This window comes from Perca fluviatilis, chromosome 8, assembly GCF_010015445.1.
Source record: "Perca fluviatilis chromosome 8, GENO_Pfluv_1.0, whole genome shotgun sequence".
Classification (NCBI taxonomy): Eukaryota; Metazoa; Chordata; class Actinopteri; order Perciformes; family Percidae; genus Perca; species Perca fluviatilis.
Window position 1 is genome coordinate 22,271,068 of NC_053119.1, and position 19,546 is coordinate 22,290,613.

The 19,546-nt window shown below is 42.8% G+C and overlaps 1 protein-coding gene across 1 annotated transcript; it reads left to right on the top strand.

Moving 5' to 3' along the window:
• The first annotated feature begins 1,025 nt into the window (after positions 1–1,025).
• Positions 1,026–18,961, top strand: nuak1b (NUAK family, SNF1-like kinase, 1b). The gene is given in 8 exon segments (XM_039808546.1): positions 1,026–2,324; positions 7,207–7,268; positions 7,270–7,325; positions 12,479–12,630; positions 13,792–13,857; positions 13,959–14,078; positions 15,840–15,972; positions 16,869–18,961. Coding segments are annotated over 8 exon segments (1,947 nt in total). The 5' UTR covers positions 1,026–2,030; the 3' UTR covers positions 17,933–18,961.
• The last annotated feature ends 585 nt before the right edge of the window (positions 18,962–19,546 follow it).

The window sequence follows — 19,546 nt, forward strand, 5'->3', positions numbered from 1 at the left end:
AAGAGGATCATATGCTCAGTACTCTTAACCTATAGTCTCCCACTATTGTTTTCTTCATACAGTTTTCTATTATGACATTATCAATCCAGGTTAGCTGCTACTCTGAGTCTATTTGTGTTGTTCATGCCATTTAAGTGCTTGTTGTTGTGCACATAGTTAGCATATTAAATATTCTTACTTTTCTACATTCAACATTCAGCACTCCCTTTTTTGTGGTATTACTGATCCATTTGGGAAGCCTTTTCTCATTGTCAACATTAAATAACGGGCGTAAAAGGTAATTAGTCAGTTATCTAATCATTTCATCCAAAAAATGTGTAGGCGTGTTCACACTACTTTACCTGACAAAGACCATCTTTCGTGGAACCGTTTGCAATCATGTTTACATTTTTGGGGAACATCAAGCAGTGCGTGGGTACTTTTTGATTTTCAGTACACCTCAAATGAATTTAAAAAACATTTTAGGAAATACACTCTTTGTTGGCCGGGTGCCTGGCAACCTCATGGTGACGACAAGAGTTTAAGACAAGGAAACCAGCACAGAACCCCCTTAAACCACAGCATGTTGTTTTTTTCACTTTTTGTGGATTTTGTTTGGATTAAGTTCATTAGTGAGCTTTAGAGTTGCTGGTACCTTCAGACAGAGGCAGGCTGTTTACCTATTTCAGTCTTTAACTTATGCTAAGCTAATTTGCTGATGGCTGTGGCTTAATAGTCACTGGACAGAAAAGAAAAGTGGTATCAATCTCAGCAAGAAAGCAAAACAAACTGAGTCAAACTATTCCTTTAAGGATGTGAATGTTATAGGTTAACTATCAATGGGTAAGAACATATGACATACTTGATGGAGGTAATAATTGGGTGTGATGAAGGGCTGTGCAATTGTGATCAGTAAATAAATAACTGTATTTGAGCTCTGAATGATTAGACGTTTTTGACAAAGATGGATGACAGTGGGGAGGTGTCACCTCCTGTGCACATGATTCAGCTACGCCCCCGAACTCAGCAGCAGTCATATGAGAGATTGGCGAGGGGAAGATAGCACAAAGAGGGAAGGGGAGAGAAAAGACAGGGGAGGAGGAGGTCTGCGTAAACCCCGCCTCCGGTCTCGGATCCTCTCGCAAGTCTTATTCACAGCCTCTCACGTTGAGGATAGAGAGAGAAAGGGGAGAAACAAGAAGAAGGGCATGCGAAGAAGAAGAAGGGGAGCAGCAAAACGACCATGGCAATATCCAAATCGTCTCAGCTTGAGATAGTGTCCGATCACAGCGCACCTCTACCACCGTCGACCACTGCACGGAGCATGCAGTCGCACAATAGACACAGCCCAGATGAGTGAGGAGCGATACCTGGGCCGTGGACAAAATGAGGGTCATCTTCATCCAAAACGCCGGTTTTGTCGCAGCTTTCTCGCCTTTTAGATGTGAGTCGGTGCTTTTGCCAGCGTTTAGGACGACAGATAAGGTGAACGAGCCAGAATTAACAGCTAGATCATGCAAGTCGATTGAGGAGTGAGGAGATCAGACCAATTGATTTAGTCATTTTTTTCTTTTATTGGGATAGAGCCTGCATTATAGCCAATTTATCATCATTAAATCCAAAGTGTATTCAGCTTCCGGCATGCTGCCTGCTGCCGAAACCTGAATACATATTTTATTATATTGGCACTATAATAAATTTGTATCCAGTAATACACGACTATGTATCAGGTAATTATGGACCGATAATGTCCTTATAGACTTGTTGTGCTTAATCCATTAGTAGATTGATTATATAGCGATATAAACATGAATAGGTAGGAGGAGAAATCTCTGTTCACTTTGATCAAAGCCAATTGATCAACCGAGACAATCTGGAAATGTTAATTTCCACATGTAATAGGCTATGACTAGTAGGCTACGCGTTATTCCTTGTAATTTATTTATTTATTATTACTATTATTAGACCTATAAGTATTATATTAGCAATTTATTTTAGGTAGGTAGTTTGAAATATTTAACAGTGGGAAGGTAAAACGCTTCCCTAGTGAGATGGAAACCGCTTATTTATCGCCCCACCGGGGGGCAACGCGTCCTGAGGCCCAGAGAGGCCAAACCTCCGCGGGCAAACCGGCGGGGGGTGACCTCTCCCCTCCAGCTCCATCCCTACCTGCCGGCAACTCAACCGAAGAGACCCCGGCAAGCAGTGATGGACGGAGAAACTCGGGCGTGAAGAAACACCACCACAAGCATAACCTGAAACACCGCTACGAGCTGCTGGAGACGCTGGGAAGAGGCACATATGGCAAAGTCAAGAAGGCCATTGAGCGACACTCCGGCAGAGAGGTGAGCCACTTAACAGACACTCTAAGCAGCTGTAAACTTCTGCCATGATGCTTTTAGTCGGTCCAGACGCTTGCAGGCAACTTGTGTTCTTAAAGCGCTTTAGGAGCCACTACAAAAAAAAACACTTGGTCAAAAAAATAGGTGCTTTGTTGCACTCATAGGCGTGTGCATGACTCCTTCCCCCCGGGAATTTCCCCTTTGCTCAGAAGGGCCCATGGGGCCAGGGTGTTGTGGCTGCACACGCCATGTCCTGTGCGGGGCCTCACGACCGGATGCTGGAGTGCAAATCCGGCTACTGACTGACTGATGTGACTCCAATGATCCCAGTAGAAAAAAAAAAGCTAACAGTCCCCCAGAGATAGACTACTAGGGCCCACTCACATTTTTTGACACAGTGTTTTAGACACAGGCTTTATATCCTTTCGGTTTTGTTTTTATGTTGCTATGTGGGTGTGAGTTTGTTTGCAGAGGTCAGTCAAACACTTTCTGTTTCTTTCTAAAGAAGGAAAAAAAAATGCAGGCGGTCTTTGCCATAGTAAACTCATCTGCTGTAATGACTTTGCAGACCAGCACATCTCTCCAAATATTTTCTCCTGTGGCAAAATTTGACCCCTGTGCCCATCCTGGCAGGACATGAGGAACTGTCCATGCACTGAGAACACAGGGGGGAACTTAGTATCTATCAACAATGTCCCCTAATGGTTTCATAGCTCCTGGCAAATGAATGCTTGCTAGGGGGACCATAAACCCTCCGATAGGGCTTACTCTCTCTTGGCCTGTCCCACTTGGATCCTTGTCCATGTCTTCATTTTCCTATTTATTATGACCATGGCAGCAGCTCGAATGTGAAGCCTATTTTACTTTCACTAGCATTGTAGAATTGCACAATGCACATTGACTGGAAGGGTCCAAATAAATTATAATTATTATATTATATTATTATATATTATTTTGCCATGAGAGAGTTTGAGATATTGTTTCTCTACGATAACTCAAAAGACTTGTTGTCATTCCGAAATGTATCGTTTGAACGAATTGCATTATTTGACAGCCACCCACAAGGTTTGTTTACATGTGTTGTGTTTCTAAAACCATGCTTTAAAGCTTACCCCACAGGTACTTATGTTTTAAACTACATCTCTTAACCAATCTTCAAGAAAGTACATGCAAACTAGGTGTCAGTTTATCAGGTACACCTAGCTGAAACTAATCTCGTCTAACTAGTCTCATACCACAGTCCTGCATCAAATCCTACCTACATGAAGGTTATAATGTTCAGTTTTAGAGAGGTATTGAATCAATTTCATGGTCATATTGGCGGATGTACCGGTAGTTTGTGCTGCTATTAATATGTATTGCATTACACAGACAGGTGTTTCTGTTATTTAGCCGACCCTCTCTGATAGCAATGGGGTGGACAAAATAATAAAAAACACCTGTCAGTATACAAATAATTCTTTGTAGGTCCAAACTCAGTGGCTTAAGTCCTTCCCTTCTCCTGTAATGTGCTGCAATGTCCTGAGCATAGCATTCAGACTTTAAATAGCATCTCAGTATCGTATAGGAGTTCCTTGCACCACTGTGTTTTACGTGGGAGTTTGTATATCTTAGGAAACCAGCAGAACCAGCAGAAAACAGACAGAGCATAACTGCCGGCCACCTTACGGGCCACGTGTTGCTGGCACCGCGTTGCTAGAGTTTACTTGACCTCTGACTTTAAGTTAGTCCCTTGTGTCCGTATGGCAGATACAGCTGCATGGTGAGACTGTTATGCAATCATCTTGACTCCCTGTACCTTTACTGGTTCGTTCCACAAACCAAATGAGAAGAGCAGAGAGAACTAAGTAAGGAGACAGACTGAGAAGGTTTTGTGTGAGACTTTTTGTATGCATGTGTGGAACGAGCTCAAGGCACATGAGAAAGATTGATTAGATGTGGGCACATTCAGTGTGTCAGCGAAAGTAGAACTGAGTGACTGTCTGCTTTAATCTGCAAAGCAATATGTTGTAGTGCTTGGTAGCTCAGTTGAAACCCAACATTATATGGAGTGCAGTTGATCATAGAGATCATAGAGAGGATATGTGACATATGCACAAGCCTCTAGAAGATGGGTTTCATGTTTGTATACTCAGGAGAGAGAGACAGAGACTGTGTGTGTCTTAGTATTTGCCATCTAGAACACTATAGTAAAAAGGTTGTGGTGACAGCCAGGCCTGAAATGGGCAGTGACACTTAAAAGGCCATCCACAGCAGGAAATGAGATTGAAGGGGAAGTTTAATAGCCTGTATGGGGGATCTATCACAGACAGGGAAGCCCACAACCATAACAACAGAGGGACAGCCTTAGTTAAAGGGGTTAGAGAGTCATATTAATAAGAGCTTAAAGCACCAGATTACATCATTCCCCAAAAATGGATTCACTGGAGAGGTACGCAAGAGGGGAAAACACTGACATTCCTCTGCTATATGTGGTGCCGTTGATGAGGTATTATGATTCCTGGCTGTGTTTGAGAATATATTTTTTTGGAAAAGTGATGGGCCTCTTCCTCTCACTGACTCTCTCTTTCTCCCGCTAAACTCTGACTCAGACACACACACACTCAACACAACAGATGATCATGATCTTTAGAGAACACAGAGAAGGGTGAGCTTGTGATGAATACTTCATCTATTTTAATGGCCTGAGAAAGCGGAGGAAGATGTCAGGCTCCAGTGAAGCGAAGCATGGACTTTCACTTCAAACAGCTCTCTTGCGAACAAGGATGGGGGGGGGGGGCATACCTGGCAGGGGCCGGCATGGGCAGCAGTACAGCGCCTGTTTACTGTGAGTGACAGTAATAGGGATCCACTTAAGGACAAGCGTAGCTGTGTCAGCCATCCCAGCCAGCTGGCAAGTGGCTGATCTGCAGTCCTGTTTAATGATCCACATTGGGGTCAGGGCAGGGGAACATGAGGAGATAGACAAGAGATACCTGGCTTTATCTCAAACCCAACGTGGGAGAGCTGGCTAATTCAATAAATTAACATACTGCGTGGAATGAAGACCATGGCTGTTAAAGATTGATTACCCTTTTTGGAGAAAATTGTGGTTTTAGGCAGTAGTTATACAGAGAACCTTAATTTGCCTTTGCATGTATCTTTTGTAGGTCATTTCTCAGTTGTTGCCTAAATTAATACATTCCTGAATTAATTCCTACATTAAATCCAGGAAGGTTACTCACATTATGACTCACTGTTAAACACCAAAGTCAAAAAATGTACTCACGTTTTGGGAATCAGTGATAAAATGTTGATGAATCTGATGAGGTAAACAGAAGGAAAACATCAGTGTTAAGACACAAACAACTTTTACCAATTATGAACACAGCATGTGCACCCCCTGGACCTCATCTTGCTTATTATGGTATAATTTCTTTAAATTCTATGTAATCAAGGCATGCTCTGGAAAGGAACTATTCCGGTTTGGGGTTATTTTTATTGATGTACACAGTAATTAGTTTGGCACTCGCTACTGCCTGTGGTTTCTGTTGAATGGAATAAAGCTGGGCTCCTCAGAATACTACCGCTTAGATAGGAGAGGACAAAAGTTTAAACTAACAGAATTCAGAGCATACAGACTCTATAGAGGCCTGATCAAAGCAAACCCAGGACTCAATCCAGAATGTTTAGGCTACAATTATAGTGACATATGTACTCTTGATTAGTTTCTTTGGAAAAGGCCCCTAACCTCTTATTTAAGGAGTACATAGGCTAGAGGGTTGAATGCATCCAGTTGTGGCCGACTCTTACCCCGGTGGCATAGTCATAACAGTGAAAAATTGTCAAATCAAGTGTAGTTGTTGACTGCTGAACCTCCTGTAGCAGGCCCATTGGCAAGGCAAGTAGACTGAATAATTTCCTCAACCCCCTGCCCATTCTCCTGATTCCTCCATAAAACTCCCAGCAGGCCAGCTTTTCAGGCTATTTCAAAACTAGGCCATTAGCTGTAGTTAATCAGAATGACTAAAAATAAGAGGCCGCGATGTAATGTACTGTCTTCTCAAGGACTTTCTGACGGGGGAGGAAACACGGCTGTGTAGGTTAATACTGACATCTGATTTATGGAGGAGCACTCTGACCTGCATGCCTCCCTGCCTTCCTCCAGAGAACATTAAACACCTCCCATATCACCTTTTCATGATATTCGGGGTCCTCATCTGCTTTCAGATAGACGGTTACTATGGAAACCCCACATTTCACCATGTGAATCTGATTTCTGAACTCTCTGTTAGAGACGGGTTGGGGGTCCAGCCCAAAACACTGACTAATACCTGCTTAAATGTAGGCCCATAGCAGAGTACAAAGCAAGCCTCCATTGTGGCATCATATGTCAGGTTGTTTTTCACCCTAATTTTGCTTTATACAGAATAAAGTAAATTACACAGTGTGAGACTAAGACCTCCTTGTTTGACTCATCTCATAACAGCAAGGCCTGGGTCAAATGTTCTTATACAGGCCCTACACCCCTGAAAGGGGAGCTAAATGAGGTAGATGAAGTTGACAGTTTATTGGGGAAAGATATGTAGCAATACATATTGAGTTGGCTCACATGTTTTTACTGAGACAGTATGTACTCTGCAAGAGCCATGTACATTTTTAAGTTCACTGATAATATATAGAATGTGACATGAATACGCTTTAGTCTTATTTTACGGTTTTCTTTGGTCATTTCCCATTCCAAGTTAAATCAGCATATGTTTTCATTATGTAGTCAGTTTAAGTGGGCAAAAAGGATAATGTGTTGCACCCCAGCTATCTGTTTCTGTGAAATCTGTATGCATGTGAATGTGAATTTGTTGTATGTTGCTATAAGTTAACTGATCAAAGTGTCTTCTATTTCCAGGTTGCTATCAAGTCAATTCGGAAGGAGAAGATCAAGGACGACCAAGACATGGTTCACATCCGCAGAGATTGAGATCATGTCATCCCTCCGTCACCCACACATCATCTCTATATATGAAGGTGATCATTTTCTGCATGTCTGGAAATACATACACACAACAAATTATACATGCTTGTTTGCCTTGAACGCACATAAACAAAAACACACGTCCGAAATCCACCCCTCCCTCAGCTCATTCAGCACTTGTGGCCAAGCTGCAGGATTGTCATGTTATGACATGCAGATGTCATAATAAGACCTGGACTACAGCTCTGGGATGTTATTCATCTTCTCTGCTCTGTCTGGATGCCTCGGCCAGTTAAAGTCTGGATGGCTTTGGATCTCTCTGAATGTGTGTGTGCACGTGTGCTTTGAATGTAAGGGGGGGTGCTATTCTACTGTAAGGGATTGCCTGTCCACATCTAAGAGGTCTCATCTCTTGTCTTCTCTGGTCTTGATCTCAGGGCCAGACATCTGCTGATACTTAGAGACAACTGCATCTGGAAACCAGACTCTACTTGTGTATGTGTGTGTTTGCACGTGTGTCTGCATAAGTCCTTGTGTGTGTGTGTGTGTGTGTGTGTGTGTGTGTGTGTGTGTGTGTGTGTGTGTGTGTGTGTGTGTGTGTGTGTGTGTGTGTGTGTGTGTGTGTGTGTGTGGCGGGTGTGTGTGTGTGTGTCTATCTAGGGAGACACTGAATTGACCTTAGTCATCCAGGCTTGCACCCTGTCTGACCCTGGTCCAGTGCTATGCAGAGGGAGGAAAGGCCTTAAGCCTTCCCTGGAGCAACATCAACATATATCTACCTCAGGAAGCAACTCTCTAAATATCAAAGCCTTCAAGTCAGGCTTTAACGGCTCTTTTTTATTTTATATATGAGCCCTTTTGAATGACCTTAACTTCATTTAAAGAAAACCTAGATTAGAATTAATGATGAGTGTAAAGGTTGAACAATTCCCATTGAGTTCTTTCAACATATTGCTTGAAATAAATCATCTCTTATAATGTAGTCTTGGTCTATGTGCTGGCAATTAAAGTCACAAGGCGCCGCAGTGTGAGTCGGTTTCATATGATTTGTGACTATTTTTGTGCCAGTATCAACAAAACAACACTTTCAACGCCCTTTTCAGTATAGCTGCCCTGTCACAATGGCAGCCAGTTATGTGCCACTGCCCAAACTGGCTTACCCACTGTCCTTTGTTCAGTGTCAAAGTCCCGAGGTTGTTATCAGCAATGGGAATATGTGACAAACATCACTATTTGTCATGGGAACGTGCCAGTAGTCAGCTGGAGGGCTGAAGTGCAGCCAAGTTTTTTTTGTTTTGTAGGAGAATGATTAAAAGAACACCCAGCTTCATAAACTCCAAGGAGGCTGTATGGTGTTCCAATGTGTGCTGCCTTCCTTTACAAGCAGCCTACTCCACCAACAAACTCGACCAGACTCATTGCGCTTGCTCTTTGGTGTTTCTCCTCAAACCCAGCGTTTACTGTTGTGGCCTGGCCTCCACCCAGCCTTGCCTTAGAGATATAAAGGACCCAAGATTTGTGTGTCCGGCAACACCCTCTTCAACAGGCCCTGCTAACTGCCTTGTGTGAAGCAAAGCTGAACCAGATGTGTGTGTAAAGATTGATTTTCACCACTCCCTCACATTCTGCATCCATCAGCATGCTGTGCAAGGGCATTTAAAAGTGGATTTTGCTCATCGCTCCTCAGGCATAACTTGGTACCCTAGTGTCCACCTTTTAAAACAAAACATCAACCCCAAAGAATGCTGTCAACGCAAAAAGTGTTAGTAGCACGTACATGTTGTATGTAGTGACCAGAGTCAAAAATTAATGGGGGCAAAAATGCCCCAAGAAATCTCAGTAGGCCCCTAATAAACAGGACAGAGGGGCAAAAATAGCCCCCAAGATTTGAAAAAACATATATATTTACCAGTTTACGCCAATATCATATTCCTACATTAAGCCATCATTTTATTTTATTTCAATTCATTTAATTTCCATCTCTAACACACTTACACAAATGCTGTTATATATAAATGCACTGATAATAGCAATAACATGCTTTTTATTTACTGTATTTTATTTACTTTTTCTTGTTTGCACAAAATGGTGATTACTGCATGTATTTTAATCTGGGTCTCATATTTCATTAAAAAAAAGCAACTTTGTGCACACATTTTTAAAGTGCCCCCAAAATGTTGTAAATGCCCCAATTGTTTAGACAGTTGGCCCCCAAATATTAGTTAGTAGTACACTGGTAGTGACTGACGCTGTAAAGCTAAGCCTGACAAAACTGACAAAGAAACAGTTTGAATAGCATGCACAGTATACATAATGTACACTTATTCACTCTCTTTGCAAGAGTTAGAAGAGAAGATCAATAACACTCTGTCTCTTAGAGGTGGTGGTAGACATATGTTGTTGCCCTTTAGTTGGGACAGAGCCAGGCTAGCTGTTTCCCCTCGTTTCTTGTCTGAAGGCTAAGCAACCAGCTGCCGGCTGTTGCATCATATTTACTATACAGATATGAGAGTGGCATCGATCTCATTTAACTCTCAGAAAGAAAGTTGCTGCATTCTCTGAAGGTGACATAATCCAAGATATTAATTTAAACTCTGAAGATCTTTTGTTATGTTTAGCTCAGTTCAGGAAATGATCACCAATTCAATAAATAACCTGTAATCTGCATAAAAACACCTAAATCAAAAAGTGTATTATTGTAGTAAAAGTATTATTGTCTGCATCAATAGTACTCCACCACGTTTCTGTATTACGCTTTGTAATAGTGCTCTTGGTGTCCCTTGTGCAAGCTTGCAACATTGTCTATCATCAGTGTCAGCAATAGGACAATAGGTGCTAATTAGTCAGAGATGAGGGCCTGACCTACGAACAAAGCCCGGTGAGTGACAGCAAGGCTGTAGTGGTGGCTGGCGTACCCAACGGGCTGTAACACACCCAAAATATGTAAGCCAGGTAATTACTTCACCACCAGGGGTCAAAGGTAAATGTGAGTGCAAGCTAAGAATTGGCTCTCCAAGCACAACCCCACCACGGATCACCATGAATGTCACCCCAGGAGGTCACCACTCCGTCCACCAATCAGAGGGCTGGATCTGCCCTCCCGGGTGCTTGGCTTACATCCCGTCTGTTACTTCCCGAGCAGCCAGACAGTCACAATTGGGGAGCATTACCATCACTCAGCAACTGTGTGTTTTTGTAGAGGATTATATCTTTAAAAGGACCCTGGAAGGGGGTGAGGAAAGTAGTGTGACAAACTATGAAGGTGCTCACTCAAGGGTGCAGAAAGCAGAGGCTCTCACCCTCGGTGACCCTGCTGTGTGGGAAAATCACCCCCACACAATGCGGCACAACATGGCTGAATATGTTGTTGTGATCTACTCAGTATTCCCTCGGTCTTTCTCTATCTCCTTCTCTCCCTGCCTAACCATTTTCATTCCCTTCATGCCAAAGCGCTGGGAGAGAAGTATGTTGCCAAGTTGAAATTATACAGCAGAAGGCTAAATACTGACACAGAATGATACGTTTGGTGACTGCAGTTGGATAGGAATTCATAACAGTAATACAACTGTAATAACATTTCTTTTTCCAGTTACCAGATGTGTAACAAGCCACAATTTAAATTCAACTGGTACTGTTAAGTTAAGTTAATATAAAAAAAATAAAACGTTTAAATTAGCGGTGGTGGAAAAAATCTATACGGCATAGTATCGCAATATTTTCTGTGGCAATACTGTATCGATACACAGACACCAAGTATCAATCTATTACTAGATGTGTTGGTTAGTTTGTCTGCTTGATAATCCCGTTTTGTAGCAATACAATTGAAGTGACATGAACAAACAGAGACATTTATCGGTTACGCTTTACTTTAAGTTTTCTACATAAGAGTGACATGACACTGTCATGAACGTGTCATAAAACATTATAAATAAGTCATAAACGTTTATGACATAACTCTTTTTTAGTAAGTGTCATTCGGTTTTGTCATGACACGTTATGGTTATGATTAGGTTTGGGGTTAGGGTTAGGGTTCATGTGTCATGACTGTGTCATGACAGTGTCATGTGAGTGTCATGTATTCATGACAGTGTCATGTCACTCTTATGTAGAAAACTTAAAGTAAAGTGTTACCCATTTATCTTTTCAGATATAACAGGTGTTGACAAAGTTTCCTTTTGGGGACATCATTTGAAAAAACTAAAATTAAATAAATTAATGCAATATGTTTAAAATTGCAATAATATCGTATCTTGACATAAGTACTGTGATGATATCGTATTGTGAGGCCTCTGGTGATTCCCACCCCTAGTTTAAATCATGTTGTTGTCTTTTCTAACAGCCAGATTGAAAATTAATTATCCGGCATTGTTTGCTATTTTTATTCTTGATTTGTTTTGGTCATATAAAAGTTCAACATCTGTCATATATAAAACATTAGAAACTGTATACATTTTCACTACTTTGACTTTAACGAGAAACACAAACAGTGACATGAATATTACTTGGCTTCCATCATTATTGAGAAAGTTGAATTATCTTAGAATAAAAAGGGGATGATTTTTAAGTAATGCATTAGTTTTTCTGAATAAATAAGCCTAATTTTGGTGTGAGAACAGGAAGTTGCAGCGTGTTGCTACAATAATACAATAAATTGAATTTAACTGAATTTAAACAGTTGTACAATCATGTATGTGATATGGACACACTATGGTGGTTAAGCATGTGGGAATGTGTTGTGAAATGTGTTGACATGATGTGAAGTTGTGTCAAGGGCATCGCTTGACACTATAGTATACTGTCTGCAAAGCTAACTCTGTCTTCTTGATTTGGTTTCTGCTTTCTCTCTGTTTGCTCTCTGCTCGCTCTGGTCTCTGAGGAGTGGGCTTGATTGAGTTAACAGACCCTCCCTGCAATGTTTTGAAGGAGCCAGACACATGAGGTGGGGTTTGGGTGATGTAACCCTGGGAGAAATGTAGAGATGTAATGTGCTCCTCTGGAATTTGTATCCCTGATCCAAAACTGAAAGGAGGGTATACTGGTTTATTCTGCATTTTACACAACAACGTCCATTTGTGATTTCATTATGATAGAATGAACCTGGACTTACTTTGTAAGTGGTCCTCCCATCTCTCTTGCCATTAATATAGATGTATTTTACTGAAAATAGATCTTAATGGACTCCAATTGTTTTCTTATCATTTCTTAGTGTTTGAGAACAAGGACAAGATCGTTATTGTGATGGAGTACGCCAGCAAGGGCGAGCTGTATGACTACATCAGCGAGCGCCGGCGCCTTAGTGAGCGGGAGACGCGACACTTCTTCAGACAGATAGTCTCCGCCGTGCACCACTGCCACAAGGTGAGAAAACCCACACCATACTGTACATAGAGAAAAAACTTGAACATTCATTTTCTTGGTCATCTTTAATCTCTCTTTGCCTCTCTCACACGCATTCAGACTTTGTTTTCCAGGCCACAGCATGCTTATTATAACATTAACCATGCACCTTCACAGTCAGCCATATAGCCAGTTAATCTGCAGGTCCTACACAGTATGCTTTTCTTGGCGCTGGTGTCAGGGAGTCATCTGTTTCTGAGTGAAGATGGAACACAGGCCAGTTTAATTCAGGCTTACACTCCGATTACAGTGCGCCAAATAGTCCCTGCGTTAATTCTGTCCTCATCTGTTGACACGCTGATGGATGTCCCGAGATACCCCCAAAGCTTTCCCCCAGAGATTTAGCTCCAGCCACACCCATGTCAACCCCTGTTCCACATCTCACTAACTCCCATAAAAAACCCCAAGGTCCCACGGCTTGTTTGGATGGGCTCCCCTCTTGTCATTCTCCTCCCAGCTGGAGATAGGGATGATGTCATGGTCCTCAGATAGGAGAGTCCCAGACAGCCATGAATGATGAATCATCACTACCAAGCACAACCTCCCACCGGGTGTGGTGGTGTGAGTCACTGACACAACAAGCAAACAACCGTTTCTTCATTGTATCCACCAATCAGGATCATGTGAATATGAGCTCCCCGCCAGGCAATAACCAATGTGAGATGCCATGCAGAGCGCAACCCTTGGGGGTGGAGTGACGGGTGAAGTCACTCCTCCACATCTGAGCTGGGTTCTGTCTGTCTGCATACCACTTCTTTTTTTTAAAACCCAGACATAACAGCATATTTGTTTTTTAATCCCTAGATGTTGTGAGAACATTATTCATACAGCATGGTAATTACAGGCTCATGTTTATGTGACACATGTGAGTCGATTTAAAAAGGAAAACCACAGCAGATGTCAGCATAAAGACCCCAGAGGGGACAAGACCAATTAAAGAGTACTAGACCAACAGGCTGCCTTGATTTCCCCCGAGAGCCACAAGCTAGCTTTGTCAGAGTAAATCATCTCTTAATACACTGGACTGTTTATTACTTGGAAAACACTCCATCTCTCGTGAATAATGCATGGATAGATGCATCAATCATTACTTTGTTTTTGTTTTTTCTCATTGTCTTTCAGAATGGAGTGGTACACAGGGATCTGAAACTGGAAAATGTGCTACTGGATGAAAACTGTAATATTAAGGTAAGTTTGCTCCTTGAATTGTGAAACTCAAATAACCTTTGTGTGAGGGATTAACAATCACATTGCTAATGTAAAATTCACATATACCCATGTTTCTACAGATTGCTGATTTTGGGCTGTCCAACCTCTACCATAAGGACAAGCTGCTGCAAACTTTCTGTGGCAGCCCGCTCTATGCTTCACCAGAGATTGTCAATGGGAGACCTTACCATGGTCCAGAGGTAAGGCCAATTGAACCAAATAATGACTAAAACCCCAGCTGTTTGTGTGTGAACTTAATTTCCAGGACATGATTTCCTTTAATGTATGATCCTCCCTAGCTGTTCAATTTGGTATGAACCTCCCAGATTTCTCACTTTATATAGCTTTCATCATTATTATCTCACTAGGGATTATCATCATCACATAGGCCATACACAAAGAGGTGGATAGGCTTTATTTTCTGCTTCTTTGATGGGATTACTGTTAGTCTCCAGTCAATGGGAGGTCTCTCTTGCAACAACACAGTGGGTCAACTCAGATGCTGTCTGCATCCCTTCCCTGTCCTCCCCTTTCTACAATGTCTGGGTCCTTTGAAGTAAGGAATTGGAGGATAGTTTTCCTCACTTTCTCTTCATCTTAATGGGATCGGAATGTGCTTTCACAGCCTCAAAGAGACGCTCATGGTCAAAGTCAAATAGTTTTGGTGAAAGAAAGAGTGAAAATGTCTCCCCAAAACCACTTATCTGGCAATTCCAGACGCATTCTGAAGGGCGTCGTCTCTAAAATTGCATCAGTTACATAAAACAAAGCAACAGAGGAGGAAAAAAACGTGCATTTTTAGATATTCAAGCCCAACCGTTCAATTTAGCGTAATTCACTATAATTTACTCCAGAGTGCTAAAAACTACAGCAGTCCGATTGCAATCGAAATTACAGAACCCCAGTTGGGGTGAGGCCACAAATTACAGCAAACACAGGCAACGAAAATAGAACACAACAATAGTGCGTGCCCTGTCTCGCCCTCGGGAACGGACCAATGGCAACAGGAGAGAGAAACATTCCTGATGTGGGTCCAGATCCTTTGAGGAAGTACACTTGCCTCCTGAACTGGCTCTATCTGATTTCCTCTTCCTAGACTATGTCTCAAAGCTTCAGCTACCGCCATCAGAAGCACATTCCTCAGGACATCGTATTCCTCCCTTAACCACAGTCAACACACACACACACACACACACACACACACACACACACACACACACACACACACACACACACACACACACACACACACACACATCACAATTCCCTCTTCGTCACAGTCTCACATACACACAGACACACAGTGAGACAGGTCATCTGCTGATGACTGGATGGCAGTGTGTCTCCAGCGAGTCATCAGGGGCCAGGATATCACGACTCTGTCATCTCTGCTGGAGTCATTACCCTCTTCCTCTCCCACCACTTCCCACGTGGCTCTGCACCTCCTCATGCCCCAGACACAAGTCTTATGTAACCGTTTACTTAGAAAGTCACATTGCATTAGGTTGGTGGTCACAAAGTACCTTCTTCTGCTTCACAAGAGAGAGAGTGGGGGGGACCAGAGCACTGGCATTTGTCATTACTTCTATGAAAGACGCGCTGGAGAAGCTCTGCAGCATCACAAGCTCTTTAACAGAGATGTTGTTTGTGTGATGTTAGTGTGAAAAAGGGATTGTGGTGCTTATTAATGTCAAAGTAAAAAAAGAAAAAAAAAGGTCTGCTATGATGTTGAGCAGAGCTGAGATCATTCCGCAACATTCATTTTAATGCCATGAATCACTAATCAAAACAGTACTGGGAAGACTGCATTTCCATTGCATAACACCAAATCTAACCCACCTCAACTTTTAGTTTGATTGGCTTGCTGCATACAGTATACAAGTCTTTATTTGATGGACAGTGTGCGTTCTTCATATGACAAAATTAAGTAGTTTATAACCATTTTTTTTTGTTTTCCCCAGGTTGACAGCTGGGCTCTGGGGGTGCTGCTGTATACTCTGGTCTACGGGACCATGCCATTTGATGGGGGAGACCACAAGAACCTCATTCGCCAGATTAGCAACGGCGATTACAAAGAGCCCACTCAGTCCTCAGGTACTGCAGGAACCTCTACATATTTGTATTACTTTTCTATTTTTTGTCATGCTAGGAAAACATACCTGATCCCAGTGCCCTTTATAAAACTATATCATAAACTATACTTGGCAAATGTATTTCAGCTGGAGTGAAGATAGAGTCAGGAAATTATACTATTTCTCAGAAACTGAAACCATTGACCTCTGTCTTTCTTTCTATAAATTGTAAAGAACTCGCTTCTTTATGTGAATTCCAGAAAATACTCGAAGGTCTTTGAGACGTTGGTTTAAAATCTGTTGAATGGAATATGAATCAGATTGCTTTCAATGTACACATATTGTAGAATCTGCAAAATGCATTACTCATGATGCTCTTTTTGTCGAGACACTCAATAATATCTCCTCAGCGACAAACCTGTCATACTGCTCATTGATATTTTGTATTAACAGATTCCTTTTTAATTGGTTCATGAACTAACTTATGTGGTGGGAGTTGGATGCAAAAATGCTATTTAATATTGATTGTCTCTGCAGAACAGAGCAGTCCCCAATATTATTGAGTTCTGGATGTTACTAATATAAAGACACAATGGAAAAATACTATGTAAAATACTTAATCACTAAAAGTGAGGGTGTAACAGCATTGCTTTTGTTTTTAAAAGCCTCTAAATTGAATAATTGCAACATATGTGAAAAACCAGGGGAAAAAATGATATCACCACATTTTTCATACATCCTTGATTATTCCACTATTTTATGAAAACCTACATCAACCATGGCCGATTCCAGCATTTCATAGTCAAACTCACACTCCACTTCTCCGTTCAGTACTAATAATAGCATATGATGTGATCATGCCAAGTGGTGTGTAGTATGAGACGGCGTATAGATTGTTCTTGTTCTGTTTCCTGCCAGATGCCCGTGGACTGATCCGCTGGATGCTTATGGTGAACCCTGAGCGCCGGGCCACAGTGGAGGACATAGCCAACCACTGGTGGGTAAACTGGGGATGGAAAAACAGTGTGTGTGACTGCGAGACCCAACGCGACCATGGAGGCTCGCCCATGCTGGCCCGCTTCATCGACTGGCAGAACCGCACTGAGCCACGTGGTTCTGGAGGCAAGGCTGCAGCCATGCCCCAGCTGCTGCGCCAGAGGCCCAAAAAGTCGAAGAAGGAAAATGTTGAGGCAGGACAAACCCACTGTGGAGCAGAGGACAAGCCAGGTCTGAAGAGACCCAAGGGAATCCTGAAGACCAGGGTTACTGAGGAGTTGGGCCAGGCAGTGCTGCCTCAACAAGCCGAAGGGGGAGAGGAAGCCTCCAGCCCAGATCAAGAGGAAGAGGAGCCGAGTCTGGGAGGGGGCTCGCCAGCAAAGATGGTGCCCTCTCTGCCCAGGAAAGGCATCTTGAAGAACAACCAACAGCGGGAATCAGGGTACTACTCCTCGCCAGAACGCAGCGAGTCCTCCGAGCTTTTAGGGGGTGCCAGTATGTCTCTGCTAGCCACCTCCCCGCCTAGGAGAGTGATGGGGAGAAAGGGCATCTTGAAGCGAAACGGCAAATACTCCACCTACAGCGGGCCTCCGTCAGCAGCAGCAGTGGCTGGAGCTCTTGGTGAGCCTCCTCCCTCAACTGACTCTGGTCTGTCCCGCAGTCAGAGTCGGCCCTCCAGTATAGTCGGGGAGGACAGCTCCGTCCTGTCCCTGTCGCCCAGCTCCCTCAGTGGGGCTGAGTGGCATTCCTCCACCCCCCACCACCGCCCAAACATCAGGGCCTGCGTCTCGGCTGAAAACCTGCTGCAGCTCGCCAACTTCAAGGGGTTCCAGGCAGCCCCGCCGCTACAGGGTCCCAAGTTCAGCCGTGGCCCCAAAACGAAAGGCTCCCCGGGGGACAATGGCAGCTTCTCCTTGCTAGGGGACCTGGAGGACATGACTCAGGTGTACCAGCAAGCCCTGGACATCAGCAGCAACCTCACCTAAAAGATGGGTGGCAGAGAGAAAGAAGCAGAGGGAATTGAACATGACTGTGTGTGTGTGTGTGTGTGTGTGTATGTGTGTGTACAGATGTTTATAGTTGGCATTAACGACCAGTGTGTTACTGGGATACACCTTTTAGGAAGTTGTGGTTTTCCAAATGGGGCTGAAATCTTGATGGAAATGATATGTCTTTGCACATACATACACACACAGATGTGCATACTTAGGTGCACTTCTCTGGCCTGAGGAAATTCAGTTAAGGATTTGTGAACAAGTGAGAGGAGCTGGCACGAGAGAATGCCACCCAGTCTGCTTTCTTGGCCCGCCCATAGACTTTGCTGTGTTCAACATGTTTACATATTCAGCAAGAAGGCAAGTTAGAATCACAAACGCAGCAACCAGAAACTGGTTGGCTCTCCTTGTACACCACCCATTTTGAGTTTGAGTTTACAAAAGCACCTTAAAACTCACACAGAGCACATGCTTTTGTGATCTTTACTTCCTTGAAAAAAAGAAACAAACCAGGGTCTTGTTCCAAAAATAACTGACATTGCTGATTATTTATTAATATTTTCGTAGCTTTTAGTTGTAAGTGCAAAACTGGTGGGTGCTGGCTGTTACTGGAAAAGTTCTTGTCTCCAACTCTTTGTGTGGAACTGACATATATAATTATGTTGCTCAGTGATGAGAAACATTTATATACTCAACATATATAACTGTCTGCGCTTGTAAAACATGCAGGCAAATATACCTTCATAAAAGCGTATGTCCTATATATGTGTATGATACTAGGGAATATGTAGGAAGTGCCTTTTTTGATCCCTAATAAAAAAAAATTATGTATGTCATTTCCTTAAAGTGGAGGGAAAAGCCAGGCCAACCTGTCACCAGTTGTGCTTTTTTTTTTTTTTATTTGTGAATGTGGAGAGACCCAGGGCCTTCAGCACACAGCTGACTAGCTGTTCTTGTTTTGGGGTTCAAAGGTCAATCTCAGATATTTGAGATCAAACAGTCTCATCCTCCCCCCCCACTGGCTCCTTCCACAAGTAGATCACACAGATATGCCAAGATCTACAGGTCACCTCAGAAAGACCTCCTCTGTGCTCTTTGTCAGTGTTTAAGCTCATACAGCAATTTAGGTGGTTTAGTTGAGCACGGATTTGCTGGCAGCACCAGAGGTCTGGAGGGACTCACCTAGTGGGCCATTTAGTGAAGGGAGATGACGCAGACACCATCTCACAGTCCTGGAATGTACCTGGCTCTCTTAACCTTGTTTTTTTTCACATTTTTCGAGGCTATCTGATAAAACAAGCTGTTTAGTGAGATATTTAATTTTTGTTTGTTTATTTACCAAAGAAACTTAAGGTGGTTTTGATTATCAAACTAGTTCATAATTTACCCATAGCCCTTTAAAAGAGCTAAGTAAGTTGGTTTGTTAATCCCCGCTGATGACACAGCAAATTCCTCAGACAAAGGCTGGAGACATGTTGGTGCTAGAGATTTCTATCAGCCCCGGTCCGACTCAGCACAGGTGGGATCTGCGGTCCGTGCTCAGCCCTCCAGCTGTGTATACTAGTCCATTATGTCAACCAAGCACAATTAGCCAGCTATTGTTTT